Source organism: Cervus elaphus, chromosome 24 (assembly GCF_910594005.1).
Source record: "Cervus elaphus chromosome 24, mCerEla1.1, whole genome shotgun sequence".
Lineage (NCBI taxonomy): Eukaryota > Metazoa > Chordata > Mammalia > Artiodactyla > Cervidae > Cervus > Cervus elaphus.
Window position 1 is genome coordinate 61,426,524 of NC_057838.1, and position 25,913 is coordinate 61,452,436.

Here is a 25,913-nt window from a genome sequence, read left to right on the forward strand (position 1 = left end):
CACAAAAATATTAGGAGCTTCTCAAAATGGCCTCAAACTAACTTCCCCCCAACTCCCCTCTGATTAACACTTTTTTTAGAAAGTTAAGGCTGCCACAGGGTTAAATTCTTGCTGTTTTCTGTGAAAAATAACCATAGGTTAGGCTCTTAGTCTGTTTCGGGTATCTTTGAGATGTAGAAAGAGAACAGATCTCTTCCTTGGTCTTCTTAACTACTCTAACTTTTGCATGCAATTTTAGGTTCAGGGGTCCATTACAGTCCATTCTGGTCTAACTCTGTGTTAGAACTGTTGCCTCAAGGAAGTTACAGAATAGCCAAGAACTTTTATTGTCTTTTTTTTTAATGCTTTTACTGCCTTGTGAATACTCAGGAGTATTAGATGATGCTTGCTTGATTAAGCCTATTTTGTTACTCAAGAGATAGCTAATAGCAGTACTTCTGTGCTGGGCATTTTTAAGTGCAAATAAGTAGGATATTAGGATAGCGGACCTTCCATCTACTTTAACTTTGTATGTACATAATTCATCTGTAAATGTCAGCATTTTTAACTATTATGAGCAGCAGACTTAATGAGTCAAAACTGCTGCAGGCATATAGGATGAAATCTGATGTCCTGATGTGGCATTTACGGTGCTGCTGCCCAGCTGGTCCCAACCCACCTCTCCCAGGTTTGTCCTAATCCTCACTTCGCCAGCGGTTTGGTAATCATTCCATTTGTGATATTTTCTTACACAGATCCTGTTGCCAGCTAATCCATTTCCTTTTGCTCCTCTTGGGGATAACCCTTTGCCTTCAGTTTCACTTCTCTCTTAAGTCCAGCCCAGGTCCTTCCTACCTCCTTTATGAAACACTCCCCCAAACATTCCTGTCCTTAGGAATATTCTACTCCCTCTGAACTGCAGTGGCATTATTGCCCTTATCAAAAACAATGACACAGTATATACTCTTTTAAGAATAGCTTTTTTTCTGATTAGACCTAACCCCTTTGCTGCAGAGATTGTAGTTTTGTGTCTTCTTGTACCTGCATGTAGTAGATGAGAACTAAATGTTCATAAAAATGTACTAAATGTGCCTGAGTTGGAACACCCTCTAATTAAACAGGGAATTGGAGGGAATAGGCAGGTAGAAGTGAGACTTTCACCATGGATCTCCACGTCCTCCACTGCCCGGAGGGCTTGCACTCTAGCACCGCACGGAGGCCCACATCATTCTGTAAGAGGCAGGACTTGCACATAGTGCAGAACTGAAGCCCAACAATAGAAAGTAATTCTGCATCTCAGAAATGGCTGTGTGGCTCATCCCTCTTCCTGGCTACTTTTGACTCGGAAAACATGTATTGGGTGAGCATAGCATTGAGATGCTTAGACTCTCTTCTTGGTTGGGTCTTCTCACTGCCACCTTGGGCTGCTGTAATCGTGTCAGTAGTGTTTGTTGCTTGTCCTCCCAGTGCTGCCCTGAAACTGTAAGGAGCAGTGATGGGTAGAGCTGGGGAAAGCCAGGTGGAGCTGTCTCTGGCTTGGAGCAGAGAGGCATTTTGTATGTTGCACCAGTAGATCTGTGCTTTTGCCCCGATCTTAAATCTTATTTCATTTCTCTTCCTGTACTACAGCAGGATTTAAGCAATGAATTCTGTGTGGGAAAACCTAAGCAATCTTGGTTCTTTTACAAGAGGTGGTAGATTGAGACTCTCATTCATGTTTGCTGCTATTACAGTTTGAAGTTGGGTTTATGTAAGAGGCATTGCAAATGAGTTTTGATGGGAACATATGTTCATTTCAGTGCTGGATCCCTGATAGAGACTTTGTTTTTTTTGAATACTTAGAAAATCTCATCTTTTCTGTAAAAGTTTTTATTTGTGGGTGGGGATTTAGCTCACTTATTCCTGTCTCCTCATTTTCCAGAAGGTGAGCAGGCCTAGGACTGGACTCTTTTTTTTTTTTTTTCTCTCTTGAACTCTTTTCAAATCGAAATTTTGATGTCAGGAAATAAGAGTACCTTGAAGATCATAAAAATCTGAGCCTGTTATGATTGAATGAACACTTATAAGCAACTTACTCTGTAATCAAAAAGTTAAATAATGAGAAGTGTTGGTGAGGATGTGGAGAACTCAGAGTCCTTATACTCAGCTTGTGAGAATGTGAAATGATGCAGTCACTTTGGAAAATAGCCTGGCAGTTCTTCAAATGGTTAGAGTTACCAGCAATTCCACTCCCTAGTTATCTACCCAAGAAAAATGAAAACATGTACAAGCAAAAACCTATATATGAGTGTTTATAGCAGTGTTATTCATAATAACCAAAAGGGGAAATGACCCAAATGTTTATCAACTGATAATGTATAAATAAAATATGGTATATACATATTTTATGTATACAATGGAATATCATTTAGCAGTAAAAAGGAGTGACGTACCAAAATATATTTCAACATGACTGAACCTGGGAAACATTATGCTAAGTGAAAGAAGCCAGACACAAAAGGTCACATATTATATGATTTAATATATGAAACATCCAGATGAGGCAAATCTACAGAGATAGGAAGTAGATGAGTGATTGCTTAGGGCTTGGGGTGAGATGAGAGGTGATGGGTATGTTCTAAAACTGTAGTGATGGTTACACATAACTTTTATATACTAAAAGCTCTTAGATTGTACACTTTTATTTTTTATTTTAATTTTTTTGGCCATGCCCTGTGGCATGTGGGGTCTTAGTTCCCTGATGAGGGATTTAACCCGTGCTCCCTATGGTGGAAGCAGAGTCCTAACCACTGTACCACCAGGAAAGTCCCATGAATTGTACACTTTCAATGGGTGACTTGTATGCTATGTGAATTATATCTTGAAGCTGTTATAAAAAATAACTTACCAGTAATGTATATTAACTAGGTTAAAAAAAGATAATATATGAGTAACAAGAAATAAAAACAGGACTGTCCGTAATTTCACTGTTAGTGTTTTATTGTTTGACCATATTTCTTCAAGTGATTTTTTTGTAAGTTTTACAAAAATGAGATCATGCAGGACATCCTAATTGGTACCTTGTTGCAGTCAACAGTGTAGTATAAACTTCTGGGTTGGTAAATGATGTATTTACATCAGAGGTTAGCTGGCAGTAAATTAGGGACGCTGAAGGGGAACGAGGTGCCACTCTGCTGCCTTGTTTGAGCTGTAGTACAGATTTGCCTTGATTTCGGGTGAAGGTAGAGTGCTTTCGGATGAATGGAGAGTGCTCCTGTAAAACCTTTGGTGAGCCAAAATGACACAGAGTGAAAAAAGCAATTGCCTTAGGACTCCTCTGGCTAGCGGACGCACAGTGTAAATCAGGATGACGCACAGACGCTCACAGACAGGTGAGAGCCGAGCAGCTCGAGATGCTGAGTGGAGCTCCCAGGACAGGAGCTTGGCAGTGCCCATCTCGCTGCTCTGGGTGCACTCCGCCTCTGCAGCGACTCCCTGCAAAGCAAACACTGAATGCTGTCTTCACTTGCTGCCTTTTCATAAACGTGAACGTGCTCTTTGGATCTGTTCTGGTTAGCGAAAGCAGTACTAATGTCGGTCTTTCATAAAAACAAAGTGGCGTAAAGTGAATTTTTGAAAAGTGGGGGATACTCGCTCTGTAAACAGGTGTTCTTTTCATGGTCTGTTTAGCGACATGATGATTCATGTTTTTGTGTTTTTTATGGATAATATTGATGGTTAAAATGGCTCCCAAGTAACCAGTGCTGGAGTGCTGTCTAATCTTCTTAAGTATAAGAAGGATGTGAAGCGCCTTATGAAGAAATACATGTGTTAGATAAGGTTTGTTTAGGTCTGAGTTATAGTGCAGTTGGCTGAGAGTTCAGTGTTTATGAGTCAACTATATATTTTAAAAAGTGTCTTTAAACAGTAATATACATACAGTGTTATATATTATATGTATGTAGCTCTGAAAGGTTAAAAATTGATTGATTGGTGGAAGTGCTGTGACCCGAGGCTCACAGAAACTTAACTCTTGTTTCCTCTAGGAGCAGCGGCACAGTATTCACTAACTCTTTTTTTTGTTTGCAGTGACTTTAGAGAACATAACTACTGTGAGTACTGGAAATTGATTATATTTTCCTTCATATCTAGTTTCTTTTGCTTAGTATGATGTTTCTGAGATTCATCTGTTTTGGTGTCTTCCTTTTTTATTGCTGAGTAGTATTCCTTTTTCGGAGAAGGCAATGGCACCCCACTCCAGTACTCTTGCCTGGAAAATCCCATGGACGGAGGAGCCTGGTGGGCGACAGTCCATGGGGTTGCGAAGAGTCGGACATGACTGAGCGACTTCACTTTCACTTTTCACTTTTATGCATTGGAGAAGGAAATGGCAACCCACTCCAGTGTTCTTGCCTGGAGAATCCCAGGGATGGGGTGGCACAGAGTCGGACACGACTGAAGTGACTTAGCAATAGCAGTATTCCTTTTTATGGCCGTATTGTTTGCTGATAGGCATTTGGGTTGTTTCTAGTTTTTGGCTCTTATGAGTAAAGATGTAATAAATGTCCTCATACAAGTCTTTGTGTGTACATGTTTTCATTTCTCTGTGGTAAATATCTATACGTAGAATTTCCCTGACCCCCAGACTATATCACATGGACACTGTTTAGGAGAAGGTTGAACAGTCCTATGGACTCTGGGCCCAGTTTTGTTATTACTCCTCCTCGTAGTTCTCAGCTCAAAGCCTCATTTTCTGTTTTTTGCCAGATTTCCAGATATACCCATACTAAGTCAGAAACAAATGGGCATTCTATTGAAGTGGGAAGTTGGAATAATTAGGAACTATTGCAAGTAGACACGACCTTCTAGATTGAGGGGGTCTGTTTGCTCTAAGAGCTTCAGTTACTTGTCACGATTCTGGGTTTCTGTTAATTGATGCAGGTTAGGAGGCTTCTTGGTCATCCACAGGGTTCATCCTGCATCTCTTTGTGGAGCCTGGCCATGGTGATTTGCGCCTTTGTAAGTAACCAAGCTTGGTTACCACAATTGGTACTGCCTCTCTGGACTGTTGGTCATGTGGCTGGTATTTTGGTATCTAAAAAAAAAAAGTTATACACGTGAATTAATTTTAATTCATATGCAACTTTTCTTTCTTTCTTTTTTTTTTTAAAAAAGCTTGACTCGTCTTTGTCTGATGATCTTCCATGGGTGCTGTTTGAAAACTAGCACCAACCAGAGGGTCCTAGCTAAGTGTTCCAGATTTTAATTTCTGGGAGCAGTGGGTAGTGCTTTTGGTGATGAGTATTCATCCCTAACACCCCGTCCCATTGAGGTCATTTATCTACACTGCATATTCATACCTATGTTTGGCAGATTGAATTCTGTTTCATTGACTTCTTGTGCCAGTGTTCAATGACTAGTTCTTTACAGCCGAGAACTTGATTATCAGCATCCTCTTTTAAAGCATCTCAAAAAAAAAAAGAAAAACAAACAAACCAAAAAAAAAACCACACACACACAAAAATAAAGCATCTCAAATCTCCTAAAGAATAACACTGATTCTTACAGAGTTGCTAAAATGCTATTTTCTGGATGGAAGGTAGGGTGGGTATTTAAGGTGAATGAAACTTTTCACGTGGGAGTTGGCTGAAGCGAGAAAATTACTCTTGAAATACTGCTTCTTTAAGAGAGCCTTTTAGTAAAATTTTGAAGTATCTTTAATTTTTAGTTTACTGTATTTTTTATAGTTTGTTCAAAGAGAGAACCAGTATGTAATATTCCACATTTGATTGGAATCTATAGTCCCTGGTCTTCATGGCTTTTTTTCCTTTTTTTTGAATAACTAAGTGGATAAAAGAGAAGGAATTTCTTTTTTAATAGACCCATGAGACAAGTAACAGTACATTCACTTTACATTTGAGGAAACTGAGAGTAATGTTTAGGCAACACAGCCAGGGAGTGTCATTGCTCAGACAGTGCCTATGCCTTTTCATGACAGATAAACTCTGCCTTCCAGTGTTAGTTTAGGCACAGATTTTCCCCCCTCAAATGATTGGTTTTTCCCTGTTAAATTTTTGTTCCCTTTTAAAGTAACTCTTACTGAAGTATGAAATATTTATAAAGTGCACAACATTTTATGATTTTTACACCTGTATATACTTAAACAACTGCCCGGATGAACAGTTAGAATATTTAAATAATTTGGCTTTGGGGGGACTTCCCTGGCAGTCCAGTGGTTAAAACTGCACTTTCACTGCAGAGGGCATGAGTTCGATCCCTGGTCGGAGAATTAAGATCTCTCATGCCACATGGCACGGCCCAACAAAACAAAACAAAATGAAAAAACAAAAGCAAAAGAAATAATTTGTTTTGATGACTCAGTGGTAAAGAACCTGCCAATACAGGAGACACAGGCAACTTGGGTTCAGTCCCTGGCTTGGGAAGATCCCCTGCAGAAGGGAATGGCAACCCAGTCTAGTGTTCTTGCCTGGGAAATCCCATGGACAGAGAAGCCTGGCAGGCTACAGTCATGGGATCACCGAGAGTCAGACATGACTGCGCGACTAAGCACAAGTATATGTATATGTGTGTGTGTGTGTGTAAAGTGGAACTCAACCTGTTTGCTCTCAGCCTGGTATCCTCAGAAGGGTTCCACTAGGTCCCTTGCTCCTGGATAGGACCCAGATGTCTAAGCAACCTCTTCTCTGAGGATAAACAAAAAGGATACCTTTAAGCCTTTTTTCCCCCTTCCCCTTATTTCAGACCTTCCAGATTGCTCTAGGTCTTTGCACATATTTCTGGTTTCTAGGTGAGGGATGTTCCAGTCCCTGGTAGATTGGAAGGGCAATCAAGTTGGCAGCTATCCTTACCTCAAGAATGTTCTCTCTGTTTCTGTCTTCCTCAGAGGTGAGGTTTGTGAGCCTGAAACAGTTCTTGGGGTGTGAAGGAAGGAGGACTGTTCTCTTTAACCCTCATAAGTATAACTAATCTTACCAGCACCTACAGTCTCATGCGTGTGTGCTCGGTCACTTTAGTTGTATCTGACTCTTTGCGACCATGTGAACTGTAGCCCACCAGGCTCCTTGTCCATGGGATTCTCCAGGCAAGAATACTAGAAGGGGTTGCCACGCCCTCCTCCAGGGGATCTTCCCAACCCCGGGTTTGAACTTGTGTCTGCCTGAGTCTCCTGCATTGGAGGCGAATGGATTCTTTACCCACTGAGCCACATGGGAAGCCCCCTACAGTCCCATATGAATTAATAAAAGCAAGAATTGGCTTGAATTTAAGAACACATTAGTTTCCCTTGATTATATGCTTTAGAGAACAAATATGCTTTCATGTTTTCAGCTGTAGTTTTTTTTTGTCCTTGAATTTGAAAGTATTTGAGAGTATCTTCCTCTTAGAGTCTGTATCAGCTTTTTATTTCTGAAATAGTTAGAAATGAGTTTTCACACAGTCCAGAGCTATGCAACTAGAGCTTTATATGTTGTTTTCTGTAAGAGTGACTTATCTGTCCATTGTGTTCTTTTCAGTTGAGTGATTTTGCTGTTTTTCCCTTGGTGAGTAAAAAACAAACCAAAGATAAATTATTGAATTAGTGCCAAAATTTTACTTAGCTTTCTTGCCTTACCAAGTTTAAATTACTTTTTATAGACTTTCAAAAGACTAAATACATTTCATATGCTTTGTTTTAAGGGCATGATACTTTGGCATTATACTTGTAGTGCTTGAGTATATTTAGTTTTCGAAGTAGAAATATTGGATTTCTAAACCAGTTTTAATGAAAATATGAGGAAATTTACAAATATACCTGTGCAGTGTGAAGGTACCAAGGATACTTCTTTTTACAAAATGATTGCATACCAAACTCAGGTGATTAGTCTGAGGCTATAAAAATACATTGGCCACAAAATTACCAACTCTTAACCAGCTCCTTAGAGTGCCTGTCTGCTGATCTGCATTTTGGAGTGTCTGTGCCCGCCCAGCTAACAAACTTGGACAAACTTGGTGACCAGGTATTGTCTTTCTCTTTCTGTGAAGACAATGCCTTCCTAATTCTTAAAATAGTTTGGACCTTATTCTGCACTGTATCTGATTGGAATTTCTCTGTCTTTGCCAGGGCTTTTATTCATTGCCACTTTCTAGGCTTGCTGTGTTGTTGAATTAAAACAAGCAAAACTAGTTATATCTTTTAAATTTAGTTTAAGTTCTCTGAGATGGTTTATTCTTTATAATTGAGATTTTCTGTATGTTTGTCTGATTTTTCGCCCCTTGTTTCTCTTTTGTGTTAGTAATAAAAATGATTTTATCTTCCTCATAGGCTATCTTCTTTTTTCTTACATATCTTGTTTAGTTTCTGTTAATTGCCATTTTTATCCAGGTACATTTAAACCTCTTTTTTCATACATCAACTCTTTTTAGAGTCAAAACAGAATTTTACGTTCTCTTTCTTTGGTCTGGAATTCTATGCTTTGGTTATCATGCTTTCTTCTCTGTAAAGCCAAGTTAACTCTTTGTTCTGTTTTGGTAGCCCTAGGTTAGAAATCTGTAAACTTTTTTGACTTACAATCCTAATAGTAAACAAAAAAGAGAAAGAAAAATCTTGTGCTGTCATGAACATTTTCCATGTCATGTACTTTTACTGCTGTACACATCTGTTATATACATCATATGCATACGTCTGTTTTTATTGTGTCGCTACCACATGCAGGACACTTTGGATTATATATATTAGTGAAAAAATATGCTTTCTTTCATGGATCTGACATCATTATAATAAAAATAATAAACTATAGACATTATCAATAAATAAAACATAGAACATGCCATGAAAAAAAGAAAAAGAGCAGAGTAAGGAAGATGAAACATCCAAATGGGTTTGCAGTTTAAACTTAGGGAGGTTAGGGTAGACCTCATGGAGAGAGATTTGAGCGAAGGAGGTGAGGGAGTTAGCCACTTGGATATCTGGGGAAGAATGGTCCAGACAGAAGAAATGGCTGGTGCAGAGACCCCAGAGTAGGAATCTCCCTGTGTGTCTAGCCAGTGTGACTTAGAGTGAGGTAATAAGCAAAGGGAAGAGGATAGGAATCAGATTAGAGGGAAAACGGGCGTGAGGAGGAATGCAGAACTTGAAGGTTATGGCAAGGCCTTGGGTGAGATAGGAGCCATTGCAGGGTTTTGAACAGAGAAGTCACATGCTCTGACTCTTAGTTTACCAGAGCCCCTGGCTGAGAACAGGCTGCAGGAGGGCCATGATGGAAGCTGGAACGCCAGTGAGGAGGGGGGAGATGCTGGTGATCATACCAGGTGGTAGCACTGGAGATGGTAAGTAGCTGGATCTATCTGAAGATAGATTCAGTAGGATTACATGATAGCCTACTGCAGTGGGGTTTGAGAGAAGGGAATCAAGAATGACTGTCAGGATTTTTGTGAGAGCAGCTGTAAAGATGGAGCTGGGATGGGTAAGACTGCAGGTGGAGAGGTTTTGGGGGCTTTGGGGAGATGAGTTCTATCTTGGAAATGTTAAATTTAAACTTCCTAGATCAAATAGGCAGTCAGTTATATGAATTTGGTGCTCCAGAAAGAGGGCTGAACTGAAAGTGTAGCTGAACAGAGAAGGACCAAGGACTGAGCCCTGAGGCCTCCAGCGTTAAAAGTGTGAGAAGAAGAGAAAGAACCAGCAAAGTAGATTGAGTACCAGGAGAATGAGGAGAGAGTGGTGCTTGACAGCCAAGTGAGGAAGACAGATCAAGGAGTTGTAATGTTTTCTACCCAATTAGGGCTTTCCTCAGCCACTCCAGTGTTCTTGCCTGGAGAATCCCAGGGACAAGGGAGCCTGGTGGGCTGCCGTCTGTGGGGTCGCGCAGTCGGACACGACTGAAGCGACTTAGCAGCAGCAGCAGCAGGGCTTTCCTCATAGCTCAGTCAGTAAAGAATCTGCCTGCAATGCAGGAGACCCCGGTTCGATTCCTGGATCTGGAAGACCCTCTGGAGAAGGGATAGGCCACCCACTCCAGTATTCTTGGACTTCACTTGTGGCTTAGCTGGTAAAGAATCCACCCACAATGCGGGAGACCTGGGTTCGATCCCTGGCTTGGGAAGATCCCCTGGAGAAGGGAAAGGGTACCCACTCCAATATTCTGGCCTGGAGAATTCCATGGACTCTAGTCCATGGGGGTTGCAAAGAGTTAGACATGACTAAGCAACTTTCACTTCACACAATTCCAGGTATTCATACCCTACTTTGGAACCATTGCTAGCATGTTATTCTGTCATTTACTGTGTATTAACATCAGGCTTTTTAACACTGTGAAGACTTTTTTTTTATTTAAAGATATACAAGTTCAGAGAATGATACTAGTATACTGGGCACAGGGATTAGAAAATGTTAACATTTTACCATATTTGTTTCAGACTTTTTAAAAAAGAAATTAAAAATTATTAAAAGAGCTGAAGTTCCCTTTTCTTCCTAGATAACCAGCCTCCTCCTTTCCTTTCCTCCTGTAAAGTTGATGCATATTCTTCCATTCCACATCATTGTTCTTGTTAATACATATATGTGTCCATAAATTCATGTATGGTGTTTTATGTATTAAAAATTTACAATGATGGCATACTAGAAATATTTCCAAACATGCTTTTTCCCATTTGTTTTGAAATGTATTCATGTTGACACATGTGGATTATTAATTCGGAACTGTACAATTTATGAATACACTTATTCATTTATCCATTCTGCCACTGATGGACCTTTAGGTCATTGCCCGTTTTTCTGTTACAGCAATGCTGCAGAGGACGTTTTAGAACCTGCTGTCTTGGGTACATGCTGGGTTGTGGAGGGCACACAACTTTGGTTTTGTGTTGCCATCATCATAATAAGAGAGAAGTCATTTCTCCCTGGCTGGCCAGTGCTTGGGATGTTTATACTTTTTATTTTTTCCAGTCTTATAGAATTGAAATCATTTCATGTTTAAGTTTGCATTTCTGTAGTATTTGTGAAGAGGGGCATTTAATCACATGTTTATTAGCCACTGAGCCTCATCTTTTTTCCATTTTCTTATTTTCCTCCACTTTTATTTATAGGAATTCTTCATATATTGTTTACTGATTTTCCTGATAATTATCAATATTGCAAATACCTGTTCTTTGTCTGACTTTTATCTTACGATTCTCTTATACAAAAAAGACTGTTTTATTGTGGCTGGTGGTAGGAATGGGGCGATTGCGAGTGGTTATGAGGGGTCTTTAGGAGTGATAGAAATACTATAAAATTAGGTTGTGGGGACTGTTGTACAGCTCTGTAAATTTACTAACAATCATTGTATTGTACACTTAAGTGAATTTTATGGTTTGTAAATTATCCTTCAATAAAAGCTGTTACAATTAATATTTTTTTTAATGTGGTCTTATTCATCAGTGTTTCCTGTTGTGGTTTGTGTGTTTTATATCTTATGGAATTTTACCTAATCTATTGTCAAACGGCATTTAAATTTTCTTCTAATTACCTTCAAGTTTTATTTTGCACATTTGTATGTTGGGAATTTATTTTGGAATATAGTTGGAGGTAAGGATAGAATTTTATCTGTGTGTAGTCTGTTATGAGATATATCTTTTTCAATTGATTAAATGGGTATTGAAATGCTACTTCAGTTACACACATCCACTCTCATGTCTGACCCTAAGATCTTTTTGCCTCTCTTTGCAAAATATCATACTCTGTCTTAATTGCTATAATTCCATAAGGAGTTTTGCTATTGGGGAGGGCAGATCATCTTTCTGCCCTTTGACATTGCTGTCTAGCGACATTACTTGGTCTTTACTCCTCCATGTGAATATAAAGTCAGATTGTCAAGTTTGTCAAAAAAAGTCTCTTGGAATTTTTATTGAAATTGCATTGCATTTCACTATTGAGCCCCACACCCCATGAGTATGGTATATTTATGGCTTCTTTTAGGTCCTTCAATAAAGTTTTATTATTGATCTGTAATAATTTTTAAAGATTTATAGGTACTTTATATAGTTTTGGTTGCTGTTGTAAATAGAATATATTTAAATAGTTTTCATTTTCTAATGTATTCTGTTGGTGTAGAGGACTACTCTTCTTTTTCTTTTTTCCCTTTTAAGTTCTGACTTACAGTAAAGTTCAAAAATCTAGGCACACAGCTCAGTGCATATGTACAGTGCTCATCTTTGTCACTTCTACCTTCAGGCCCCTTCTCAATTAGTATTTTCCCAGAGAAACCACTGTTGTGATTTTCATTATCATTTTGAATTTCATATATGTATAGAGTCACAGCACATCGCCTCCTTTGTATCTGGACTTTTTCTTGCTACATCACACCTGTGAGATTCTTCTATGCTGTATTTGGGTTTTTCATTTCTCTGTCGTATTCCACTGTATGAATATACCACAATTCACCTATTTTTTTTAATAGAATTAAATATCCCAATTAGTAATTTACAAGCCATAATAACACCTTATAATCATTTTACCTCACAGCAGCTTGTGCTTTGAAAAAGGAAAATACTAATTTGAGCAATATGAGAAACTTTATTTTATTTGAATAGAGACATAATTCATGTCAGAGTTTAATTATATGTTCAAGAAGTTAGTTACTATAACCAGAAGGTCAGTCTAACTAATGTTAATTAATGTCTTTACAGGGCAAATTTATTTCTATGTGTTGCTGTTCACCAGCGAAAAAAATTCAACTTGAGAATCTCAGCAGGTTCTTTTAAAAATGAGCCTCCTTCCCATTTTATGCAGTAAAATGTGGAACCAGAGCTTTCTAAAGAAAATGAAGGACAAACAGAGGCTTCTATAGCTGGTGGTGAGCAGTGGAACCCTGGGGAAGTTGTCCATTCATAAGCTGACACAATTTTAGCCATTTTAATATAAACTGCCAGTGATCTAAAAGAACTGATCCACACTGTTTCCTCTCTGAACATCTATCACCAGGATATTTGGAGGATGTTGCTGCTACTTAAGCCCCTGTTACTCCAGCATCCTCATTTGTGAAGAATATCTTCTGCTTCTCATCCTCAAGTGTTAGACCTTTGCACTGCTCATGAGGCTAGTGACAGTGTTGAAGAAAATGCAGTTATTGCTGAAAACCCTGCAAACCAAACCAGTGGTCCTTTCATTAGGGCACAGACAGTCTTTTTATAAGACAAAAAAAGGACTAAAACTGCATCTGGTATTTAGGGGGTAGGATTCATGTAATTTTAATCACCACATGATTTTGCCAAGCCCCAAACTACCATTTTCCAAAGAATCTGTTTTGGCAAACCAAAGCCTAACTTGGTACTATCCTTCTCCTGCCTCCCCTAGAGCCTGATTCAGGCCACAGTACAAACAAGCCAGTGAAAATGACACAGTAATCAGAACAAGTGGTCTTGTCTACTCTAATGCATAATATTAGAGAATATTGTTAATTAATTTTCATTATTTAAGATTGTGTTCATCAAAAAGGAGCTTTACTACTAAGTACAGAAATGTATCATGTTTTCACAGAGGGAATTTTCTTATTTTTAAACATTTTAAAGTAAAATAATTTTCATGCTAATACCCAGAAAGTTACAAACTATTTTCATAGAAAATGTTTTCACAAAACGTTTTCACAAAAACAAGATTTCCTCGCCAAAATACTCTACCAAGTCATGGCAGAAATGGTGAAGCCTAATCAGAAAAAGAATAGATACTGTGGCAGCAGAGCTTAAAACACTGATTGTGATTTCTGCTCTAGACTTAATGTTTGTTTTCCAGATTCATATGTTGACAGATTCATATGTTGACACCTAATTTCCAGTGTGTTGGTATTTGGAAGGGGAACCTTTATGGTGATTAGGTCATGAGGTTGGAGCCCTCATGAATGGGATTAGTGCCCTTATAAAAGAGGCCCCAGAGAGGCCTTTCACCCCTTCCACCATATGAGGACACAGTGACTCACCAAACATCAAATTTGCCATTGCCTTGATGTTGAATTTACCATCCTCTGGAACTAAGAAACAAATTTCTGTTGTTTGTAAGTCATTCAGTCTGTGATATTCTGCTACAGCTGTCAAAACAGATTAAGACGATTTCCTTAGGATCCTTCTCAAAACCCAGAGAATGTTCCTCCTTGTAGTTAGTTTCTTTTCACAGTCCTTAGTGCCTCCAAAATGAGAAATGCCCTGTTTATGCCAAGGACAAAAAGGTATAGAGAGGAAAGAAAATAGTACATTTCCTTTCAACTCTGAATCTGGGTGAATGCCACTTCAGATGTTACTGTCAAAAGAATTAGGCTATAGGAATTCAATACTAACTGCAATTGCTTTTCACTCTGCACGTTTGTCAGTCATAGCAAAGGGCCATAAGGATGACTGGGGAAAGTGTGGGAGCCTCTTTGATTCCTGGAGATGCTTTTAATAAATACCAGCTTTCTGCCCCTCAAGTTCCTCCACGTCTGTGGGCCCTGGGTCTGCGTGAGTAGTGGAATTGAAGTGGCTATTTTGTGGGTCTTCCCTGGCAGTTCAGTTGTTAAGACACCGTGTTTCCACTGCAGGGAGCATGGATTCCATCCCTAGTTGGGAATGGGTGCCGGGTGGCCAGAAAAATAGGAGGGAAAAAGTGATTATTCTGTAATGCTTAAGCACAATCCTTCATTGCTTTCCTTGACATCCAGGAAGCCAACCCTTGCCAGCGTAGAGGTCTATATCTGTAGGGATTCTACCTTTGCAGAGAAAAGCCTTGTTGAATGTTACCTGGAAAGCAGACAAGACTGGTAATTTGGAAACACATTTACATGAGAGAAGATCTCTACAGAAAACTGAAACTTGGCCACGATTTCTAAAATGCCACATAGGGAAAAGAGTACTATTTATTAATACAAAGTTTTCCCCAGGGGAAGCCTTTGGAGGTTTTGTTTACAAAACAAAAAATGTCCTGGTAGGGAGTTTTTGGTTTGTTTCTAGTTCAACCCATGGGAATGAAACCATTGTCCCTCACATTTCAGTTATGTGATATTTTTGACAGTTTGTAGCTTTTTAAAGAATTCACAAGTTTTTCTTCATGCTGGGAGTTTCTTAAGTCTAGAAAAGACTACAGAAGCTGTTGACGTCTTGAATGGCATAAACTACTTGAAATGAGGTCAGTGTATTTGCAGAGGACAGTCTGCAAAATCTTTGAGATGTGACTACATTCTGGAAAGTACAATTTATTGATTATGTTGTATTTAGATCCATTTGTTAAAAAATGATCAGTAAGGTCCTGAAGTGGCAAGAGTATAAATCTCTTTTATAGTCTGCCTCCTGTTGAAGCAAGGTAGAATCAGTTCTAAGCTAATTATTTGAGCATTTGGACAGGTTCATTTCTACATGTGAGAGAATGAGTTTTCTGTTGGTCAGATTCTTGTTTAGTATCTTGGTACCAGCCCTGTGGACCAGACATAATTCAGATGCTCTGCCTTCAGGGACACTGGAAAGATTAGAGAATCACATTTTTCATTTTGAGGCTTATGGAGAATATGTCCCTTTGTCGTTTGTGAGAGAGCTTGTTCATCATTTGTTGAAAGTCTCCTTGTTGTCATCAGAAAACAGTTAGTGACCACTTTATGTGCAAAATGTATTAACTGGAGACTTGGGGATTTTGATGCAACTATTTCTGTCCTTTCATTTATGATGGTTTTGATTACAAGTGAGAGGGTACCTTAATACGACTGGCTTAAAGAATAAAGGGAAACTTATTTTTATTACATAACAAGATATCCAGTACTTCAGTGACAGTTTCAGGAGCCCTGATTTCTTCTTCCTGGTCTGTGTGCTCAGCATGTTGGCCTTGTCCTAGGCAGGGATGTTTGAGAGTCATGGGGTAGCTGCAGTAGTCTCAGATGTCACATCCAGATATCAGAATAATAACCTGAGGAAGAGGAGATGCCCTTCTTGCGTGTGAAGAGCAGGATAAGTTCCCAGAAAACCTCTGGCCAACTTTCCCTCATCTCATTGGGAAATAGAGTCACATGCTTTTTCCTAAGTCAATTCATAAGAAATGAAGTAATGTTCAGGATTCTCGCTGAGCTTGAATGGAGTTTCACGTTCCCTTGAGGTTTGGCTCAAGGAATAACATGAACAACACGTGAACAGTGTTGTTCAATGTACGTGAACAACATTGGGACTCTTAGGAAAGGAGTAGTGGAGATAGAGGCCATCATCCATAGCTCTCAGCCCACAGGTTTTTCAGTGGGCCTTGGTGGACCCCAGACGTCAAGAACAACCTCTGGTTGTTGATCAAAAAGAGTCAGAGCTTTTGCTAAAACTTTCAGAACTGCGCAGTAGGCGAGGCAAGCCCAAGCCCTTCACCTCCATCAGCATATCCCACAGAGTTGGCAGCGGGCATGTCTTCATGAGGAGAATTGAAGTCTCTTACTTTTAAGTCATTACAAGGCTCTATGCCTTGTAGACCAGTGGGTACGTCCACTTTTTCAGGTTCCCAGTTTATTTAAAAAGAAATGCCAAAACAGAGCTATAGGAACATGGTATATTTTACATGTTTACTTCCAAGAAAGTATTTCAGACCCAGAAACAGTACCATGACTTTATGTAGATATCCTGTGGAAACAAAACATCCGAAGTCCAGATGTGACTGGAGATCGGACAGAATTCTGCCTTTTGGTCCTGTGGAGGCTGCAGAGGATCCCAGAAAAGACTGCAGAATGTTGAACTCAGAGTCCAGGGAATGGCCCTAATGCCTAACTCCTCTGGGGCACTTGGCACTGTTGATCCCCTCTTCTAAAACAGATACCCACTGACACAGGCTAGGCAGCATAGCACCTTCTTGGTATCCCGTCTGTGATCAGAGGCCATCCCAGGGTGAAGGGGAGGAGACAGGGCCGGAAGCACTTGACATTGCTACCTAAAGTCTCCTGCCACCGGGGACACCTCCAGGAACCCTGAGAAAAGCCTTCTGCAGTAGATTCGTGTCCTAAGCGCTGCCACTGTCCTTTCATATTTTATTTTCTTATAGTTGTGCTTTTACTCACCGTGGTCCTCTTCCTCAGATTATTTAATTCATTTTAACAAGCTTTTCCTTTTTTTTTGGTGAGCACTGCTCTATGCCAGGAACTGCCTCGAACCCGAGATGGAGTTAAGAGAGAGTGGTTTGGTGGTGGTGACAGATGACAAATAGATGACAGGACAGTGAATGTATTGCTTCTGTAGGCTTGGCACAGGATGCCTCAGGAGACACAGAGGTGTGCATAACACTCTCGTTCGAAGAGAATGGAGTCGGAGCCGTATCCTGAAGGAGAACTTAAGTGAACAAAGGGATGCTGATCCGTTTGGGGGAGTGGGAATGGTGTTGATAGCACATAGTTTCCTAGGCAGCTTTGGAGTAAAGAAAATTTTACATTTTGCAATAGTGTTACTATATAGCTGATTTTGCTTCCCTGGTAGCTCAGATGGTAAAGAATTCATCTCCAATAATTCATCTCCAATATGGGAGACCTGGCTTCCATCCCTGGGTTGGGAAGATCCCCTGGAGGAGGGCGTGGCAGCCCACCCTAGTATCCTGCTGGCAGAATCCCCGTGGACAGAGGAGCCCGGCGGGCTACAGTCCATGGAGTCGCAAAGAGTCAGGCATGACTAGCGACTAAGCACAGCACAGCATAGCTCATTTTGCCCATAGTGAGGAGGTTCAGAAAAAGTAATAGTTTATCTCTCACAGGTAAAGCCATATTACTGCTCTATAAATATTTTTCTTTTAGTCTCGATCTTTCAGATGTTGTCTTGCCGGCTGTGTTCCTTTTTAAGTTTTAAAAATTTTATTGAAGTGTAATTGATTTATTACCATGTTAATTTCTTTCGTACAGCCAAGTGACTCAGTTATACGTACTCTTCTTCATTTTCTTTCCCATTATGGTTTATCACAGGGTATTGAATGTAGTCCTCTGTGCTGAACAGTAAGACGTTGTTTATCCATCCTGTATATGATAGTTTGCCTCTGTTGATCCCAAACTTGCTATCCTTCGCTCCCCCACCTGCCTACCTACTACATTCCTAATTTAAAAGATATATTCATTATTAAGTGTCACACTATAGAAACTTTCTTGAGAGAAAACTTACATTAAAACGAGGCTATTTAAGTACAAAGGGCTTTTCCGTGTCCCGCTGTTTGTGTAGAATCAAACAGGAACAGAAGCGCTGTGGTGCTTGGCATGGTCATAAGTTCATGGCCGTAGATTTAAAGTAGAAGAAATATGAAGTCTGAATACCTTTGGGGAAAACAAAACCTTTTTATGCTTCTACAACTCAGGAGGGAATGGCTTTCCCTGCCAAGTCCTTGACACCTTAAGCAGAAAAGTTGGGAATCTCATGTGACCTGATTTTGGAGGCAAAACCTTTTCCTCGAGTCAGGGAGAGACCCTTCCCAGTACTGGATGTTGTGAGAAATCCAGACAGAATGGTACAAAAGATGGGTGGAGGCGACCCACATTGCATCATTCAACAGAAATCAGCCCAGCTCGCTCCCGGGGATCTGACAGTGTTGTCATCCCGGGGAACACATAGTGGGGAGCAAGACACAGCCCCTGTTCTTCCTCAGGAGTGGATGTGGTGTGAACTCCTGAGAAGCTGTAGCTTGCCGGGTGTCCTGATTCCCTCTTTTCCTCTCTTCCCTCTGTCAGGAGAGAAGAAGCAGCTGAGCAGACGCTGACCGTCGGCTCTCAGCCCGCCAGGACCTGTCGCGGCTCATGTGCCACATCCTCTGCCCTCGGTGTGCAGCTGGCCCCCAACGCGATGTGTGTTTGTCAAACCATGGAGGTGGGGCAGTACGGCAAGAATGCGGGGCGGCCCGGAGACCGGGGAGTCCTCCTGGAGCCCTTCATCCACCAGGTGGGCGGCCACAGCAGCATGATGCGCTACGACGACCACACTGTGTGCAAGCCCCTCATCTCCCGGGAGCAGCGCTTCTACGAGTCCCTCCCGCCCGAGATGAAGGAGTTCACCCCTGAGTACAAAGGTCAGTCCCTGGCCAGTGTGGAGAGAGCAGCGTGGAGGCCCTCAGCCCCGCTTCCTTGTTCCGTCGGCCACGTGATACGGTTGAGGGTCTCTCTTGTCTCCTTGCAGCAAAGTCACTTTGATAAGCAAAATTTGAAAGCATCAGCAAGGTCTTTATTTTTTGAAAACTGAGTCCATTGATAGGTAAACCGGAGAAGAATAGTTCACAGCATTAAGGCCGTTGGCAAAGAGCATGCTGTGGTTGAGGAGGTTTCCCTGTTGGCTGGGATGGTCTAGGAGAGAAGGGGCAGCCCTTCTCTGCTCCCAGAGAAGGAATTGGATGCTCTCCAGGCTCAGGGGATGAGGTAGCTGGTGAGGAGGTGCTCTGGAGCTTGTGTCTGTATGTGCTAGGGGAGAATGGATGGTAAGAATTTTAGAGGACTGGGGCCTGGAGGTCCTAACTTTTAAAGGAAAAGTAATCTGCTTTATAATGTAACTTGATAGACTAGAACCCCATGAATGTATACCAGAATTTAAGTCGCTTTGTTTTAAAATCTGATTTTTATCACTGTCTGTATACGTTTTTATGACTGACCCTTATGTATAAGTTGGGACTTCCCAGTGGCACTAGTGGTAAAGAACCTGCCTGCCAACGCAGGAGACATAAGAGATGTGGGTTCAGTCCCTAGGTTGGGAAGATCCCCTGGAGGAGGGCACGGCAACCCACTCCAGTATTCTTGCCTGGAGAATCCCATGGACAGAGGAGCTTGGCTGGCTATGGCCCATAGGGTCGCAGAGAGTCAGACATGACTGAAGCGACGTAGTATGCATCCATGCACGTATAAATTACGTTTTTTGTGTTCTTTTTATTTTGGCTGTGCTGCATGGTTTGTGGGATCTTATTTCCCTGACCAGGGACTGAATCCAGGCTGCTCAAGTGGAAGCACTGAGTCCTAACCACTGGACTGCTGGGAAATTCCCCGTGTTCTGTTTTTTCACCTTTTCCAAAGCAGTGTGAATTCAGGCATGTTTGCACTACGCTTTATTTGGGAGATCCTCGGTTTAGAAAAACCAGTCCATATTGGTATTGGCTTTTGTTTCCTTAATTCTTTTATTGTGGTGAAATATACATAACATAAAATTTAACCATTTTATAAGGTGGATGCAGCTTTTTAAAAAATAAAGTATAATTGATTTATAATGTGTTGTTATACAGCAAAATTTACCATTTTTAAGTGTTTAATTTAGTGGCATTAAACACACTCACTGTGCTGTGTACCATTACCATTATCTATTTCTGGAACTTTTACATCACCTCAAACAAAATCTCTGTACCCATTAAATAACTCATTTCCCCCTCACCTGGTACCTTCTAATCTACTTTCTGTATCTATAAATTTGCCCATTTTACATATTTCATAGAAGTGGAATCATGTAATGTTCGTCCTTTTGAATTTGGCTTATTTCATTTAGCATAATGTTTTCAAGGTTCATCATGTGTCAGAACTTCATTTGTTTTTACGGCTGAATACTATTCCATTGTAAATATGTGCCGTATTTTATTTATCTGTTCATCTGTTGACTGATACCTGAGTTTCCACCTTTTGGCTATTAAGAATAATGCTTCTATGCGTATTACCTTACAAATGCCTGCCTGAGTCCCTGATTTCAGTTCTTTTGGGTATATACCTAGGAGTGGAATTGCTGGATCATATGGTAATTTTGTGTTCAGTGTTTTTGAAAAACTGTCAAACTGGTTTCCATATTAGCCTACCATTTGACATTCTTACCAGCAGTGTTTCTTTTTCTCCGTATCCTTACAAACCCTTATTTTCCATTAAAAACAATAGCAACAATTGTGCAGCCACCCTGGTGGGTGTGAAGTGGTGTCGCACTGTTATGATGCGTGTTTTCTTAATGACTAATGAAGGATGTTGATGTGCCATTGGCCGTTTGGTGTATCTTCTCTGGAGCAGTGTCTATTCAAGTCCTTTGTGCAGTTTTGAATCGAACTGTTTGTTACTGTTTTCAGAACAGAATCAGAGCATATTGAATTTGGAGGAATAAATACTCTTAACGCTGCAAAACGAGAGAGAAGCGAGAATCAAACACACTGCTGTCTCTAAGTGGCTAAGAAACAAGTTACAAATGCTTTATAAATGTAGCTTCAGCCGCCCACCCATCTACACTCAACACATCATGGCCAAATCTTTTGCTATAAAAATGCCAAAACCAGAAAAAAAAAACTACAAGCCTTGTTAACTCATGGAGTCCTCTTCTGATGCTAAGGGAAGAAGGAAAAAAAAATCCTTTAAAATGAAGTGGAACCCCAGGCTCCAGAGAAATGTTTACTAAATCACAACCACCAGAACTTGGACTAGTTAGAATCTCAAGGTGCCACCCAGGGAAGGATTGTCAGTCATCTATTGGTTCAGTTTTCCTAACAACCTACTCTCAGATTGGGGAACAGAAGTCTTTAAAAACCATAGCAAGTCTTTAGCATCTACAGTATCTTCAGTGGAAGCAGAGTCTTAACCACTAGACCACCAGAGAAGTCCTTTACTTTTTATTTTGAAATGTAAAATTACAGAAAAGTTGCGAAAGTAATAGAGGTCCTCTAATGCTCCCATGATACCAGTGCGCCGAGTGAAGCCTGTCGCTGTGCAGCTGACCTCTCCCTGGAGATGCCTGCACTGGCTTTCCTGTGTGCATGGCCAGACCAGCAGCCCCAGGCGAGATTCAGGAAGCGTCGTCAACCTCTTGAGTTCTGCCAGGATGATGGTTTATTTTTACTTTTCCCACCAAGATGATATTTGAAAATATCTGTGTGAATGGAAAGTTGCAGTTGATGGTTCTCTGCAAGATGATTCAGATGCCAGAAGTGGATTTGGATGTAACCAGCGTAATCCAAGCTGATGAACCCACTGCTTCAGCTGCCAGCACAGTGGGCTGAAATTCAGTGTTTGGAAGGGATTACAGGGCACTGAAAGACATCTTGATCAACACAAACTCAGCCTCGACTCTCCTCCCTCCCCCTCCTCACCCCTCCCCTTCCCTCCCTTCCCCTCTCCTGCTTGTGTGGTACTGGCTTCTCCGTGACCACTGTAGGGGCCTCTACCTTTCACACATACTCAGTGAGAGCATGCCAGAAAATCGTCTTCAGTGCTTTGGTGAGCAGACGAAAAAACAGCCCTGTCGTGAATCAGCTGGGTCTTACTCTAATTCCAGAGAATGTGCTAAAGACTCAAATGAAGTTCAGTGTCCCAGTGATGTATCCCATTGAAGGAGAAGGGAAGATAGACAATTTTTGGTTTTCTCTGACCAGAAGCATAATGCTATAGATGTAACCCTTATTGGTAGCTGGGTAGAAAGAGCTATTTTTCAGCTAGAAGAGGGAAGCCTTTGAGTTCTGCTCCATGAATTCAGCTTTCGGAAAGGGCCCCTGGCTTGTTGGGAGTGAGCTGACTGTGGCAGAAGTTGTGCTGTGGTCTGTGCTCCAGCAGACAGGAGCTCTGCAGTGGGATGGTGCAGCCAGTGTGAGAAAGTGGGTGAGGGCCTGTGAAAACCTGGCGCTTCTAAACACTGCCCTGAAGTTCCTTCAGTGAATTTCAGCACCTGAATTTAAAGGGTTTCGATCTTAAGAATGCTGCTATTTCATACCTATTGGATACTGAAATCAAAGGCTTTATTTAGGTTGGTTGTCTAGTATTAATAAATAAAAGCATCATTAAAAGATACATAACCATATCATGGTTTATAATTATCAAAGCCAGAAAAGGAGCTTTGGTGTAATACTTTTAGCTGACCTGTACACTTTATTCAAATTTTGGCTATTTTCTCACTTCTGTCATTTTTCAGGTCCAGGATTTCACATTGTATTTATTCCTCCTTGGCCTCCTCCAGTCTGGGACAGTTTCTCACTCTTTCTTTGTCTTTCATGACCTCGATGCTTCTGAAGAGTACTAGTAGTTATTTTGTAGATTGTCCGTAAATTTGGATTTGTTTTCTCTTTCCTGATGATTAAATTGAGGTTATATATCTTGGGCAGTAGAAATGATCCAGTATCTTCTTCAGTTCATCATGTCAGGAGGTCCATCTCTTGTTACTGGTGATTTAACTTTGATTGCTTTGTTAAGATGGTGTCTGCCTGGCTTTTGCACTGTAAAATTATGGCTTTTCTTGTTGTAATTAATGAGTTTCATGTGGAGAGATACCTTGGGACTCTCTGGATATCCTGCTTCATAGCATACTAGTTTTCCAATTGGTCAATGGTTCTTTCCTGTGATAATTACTAAACTGCAGAGTGAGGGAGAGGGAGGCCTGGCATGCTGCATTCCATGGGGTAGCAAAGAGTCAGACATGACTTAGCAACTGAACAACAACAAAATTGCATGCCTAATGATGACATCTCTTTTAATCATTTCTTCTATACCTAGTAGCTAAAATAAATTACAATTCTATAAGGAAGAATTATCCCTCCTCACCCATTTATCTGTCAGTGTGGACGTATGTATTTTATTCCTCAAATTATTCTAGATTTGGTCACTGGGACTCCTTAACATTAGCTCTTGTATACTTTTGACATATACCCCTCATCATTTTTAGCTGTTTCATTACTTTCAGTTACCAAGAGATATTCCAGGCTCATCTTGTATTTTTCTGCCCTGATTCGGGAACCAGATTTTGCAACAAGCTTTTCTTCCTTGTATCATAGGAATGATAGTTAGAAAAAACAAGATCTTGGTGCTGGATGTTCTGATTGCCACTGGAGTGGCTTTGCTTTTAGGCCCTTTCAACATAGAGGTTTAGAAAATGCATATATTAATTCTAACGCACAATCACATACACATTTCTTTATTGCCAGAACCACAGGTGTTTTTAAAACTCAGCTAAGGAAAAATGCCAATAATATTCTATATATATATATATTTTTAATATTCTATATTTTGGCAGTAGGTTTGAAGAGGGATTTCCGTTTATTTAATATGACCAGCTGTAGTCATCAAGTGTTACTGCTTGCAGTGCTAAATGCCTTGTATCGTTTTTCAAAACCTTGCCTCATTCATTTATCAAGTATTTATTGAGCATCTACTGGATGCCAGGCCCTGTGCTCATTAGTGTAGAAGACGAAAAAGACCCATATCTTCATGGAGCTTACATGCTAATGTGAGAAAGAATAAACAAATTATAGACAAAACAATTATAGATTGTGTTAAGTACTTTGAGTAAAATAAATAAGGTTCTGTAATTGACAGTAATAAAGCTTCCAAACCAGAGCCCCTGATACAGGATGATTGGGGAAGGAGTGTCTGGAGAGACTTAAAGGACTGGAGGATGAGGAGCAACTATGGACAAAGGACAATGGAAAGAATATTCCAAGCTTCCAAGGATAAGCAAAAACCCTGAGGTAAAAAACAACAATGGACAGAACTTCAGTGCTCTAAGAAACTACTCTAGCTCTTTTTTGCCAATTAAAAGTTAAGAAACAAGCCTATTCATAAGTGGTCAAGGGACTTGAATAAACATTTCTCCAGAGAAGACACACAGATGACCAACAAACACAGGGAAAGACTATCAACATCACTAGTCATTACAGTTAAAGTTCAGTCGCTCAGTAGTGTCCGACTCTTTGTGACCCCATGAATCGCAGCACGCCAGGCCTCCCTGTCCATCACAAACTCCCGGAGTTTACTCAGACTCATGCCCATCGAGTCAGTGATGCCATCCAGCCATCTCATCCTCTGTCGTCCCCTTCTCCTCCTGCCCCCAATTCCTGCCAGCATCAGGGTCTTTTCCAGTGAGTCAACTCTTCGCATGAGGTGGCCGAAGTATTGGAGTTTCAGCTTCAGCATCAGTCCTTGCAATGAACACTCAGGACTGATCTCCTTTAGGATGGACTGGTTGGATCTCCTTGCAGTCCAAGGGACTCTGAAGAGTCTTCTCCAACACCACAGTTCAAAAGCATCAAATTTCGGCACTCAGCTTTCTTCACCGTCCAACTCTCACATCCATACATGACCACTGGAAAAACCATAGCCTTGACCAGACGGACCTTTGTTGGCAAAATGATGTCTCTGCTTTTTAATATGCTATCTAGGTTGGTCATAACTTTCCTTCCAAGGAGTAACCATCTTTTAATTTCATGGCTGCAGTCCATCTGCAGTGATTTTGGAGCCCAAAAAAATAAAGTCTGACACTGTTTCCACTGTCTCCCCATCTGTTTCCCATGAGGTGATGGGACCAGATGCCATGATCTTAGTTTTCTGAATGTTAAGCTTTAAGCCAACTTTTTCACTCTCCTCTTTCACTTTCATCAAGAGGCTTTTTAGTTCCTCTTCACTTTCTGCCATAGGGTGGTGTCACTAGTCATTAGGGAAATGCAAATCAAAACCACAATAGAGACTTCTGTCACCCAGTGAATGGCCCAGGAAGAAGAGAAGTGTGGCCAAGATAAGGAGAAATAGGAACACTGCTGGGAAGAGTGTCAAAATAGAATAGCCACTGTAGAAAACAGTTTGACAGTCAGTTCTTCAAAAACATTAAAACACAGAAATTGCCAGCAATCCATGCCTAGATATATGCCCAAAAGAATTGAAAACAGGGACTCAAACAGATATATGTAAAGTAATACTCACTGAAGCATTATTCATAATAGTCAAAATGTGGAAGCAACCCAGGCATCCATCAACAGATGAACTGGTAAACAAAATACATTTACATAATGGATAAATGGCATACATTTACAGTGGAATAGTATTCAGCCATAAAAACAAATGAAGTTCTGACACATACTACAAGGTGGATGAACATTGAAAACGTTATGCTAAGTGAAAGAAAGAAGCCAAACCCAAAAGGATAAACATTACATGATTTCCACAGTGATTCAGTATACATATATGTCCGTTCTTTTTAAAATTGTTTTCCATTATGGTTTATCACAGGATATTGAATATAGTTCCCTGTGTTATAGAGTCGGACCTTGTTGT

At 40.5% G+C, this 25,913-nt stretch overlaps 1 protein-coding gene and 1 pseudogene across 3 annotated transcripts in view; both read left to right on the forward strand.

The window, feature by feature from the left end:
- Window positions 1-25,913, forward strand: part of IP6K1 (inositol hexakisphosphate kinase 1) — a 38,219-nt gene that overhangs the window by 1,537 nt on the left and 10,769 nt on the right. For all 3 annotated transcript variants that reach the window (XM_043886779.1, XM_043886781.1, XM_043886782.1), the window contains one exon: window positions 18,615-18,949. In XM_043886779.1, the coding sequence (XP_043742714.1) occupies window positions 18,727-18,949 (223 nt within the window). In that variant the 5' untranslated portion in view covers window positions 18,615-18,726. The remainder of the gene's footprint in view (window positions 1-18,614; window positions 18,950-25,913) is intronic.
- On the forward strand, window positions 18,956-24,560 carry LOC122683171 (annotated as a pseudogene).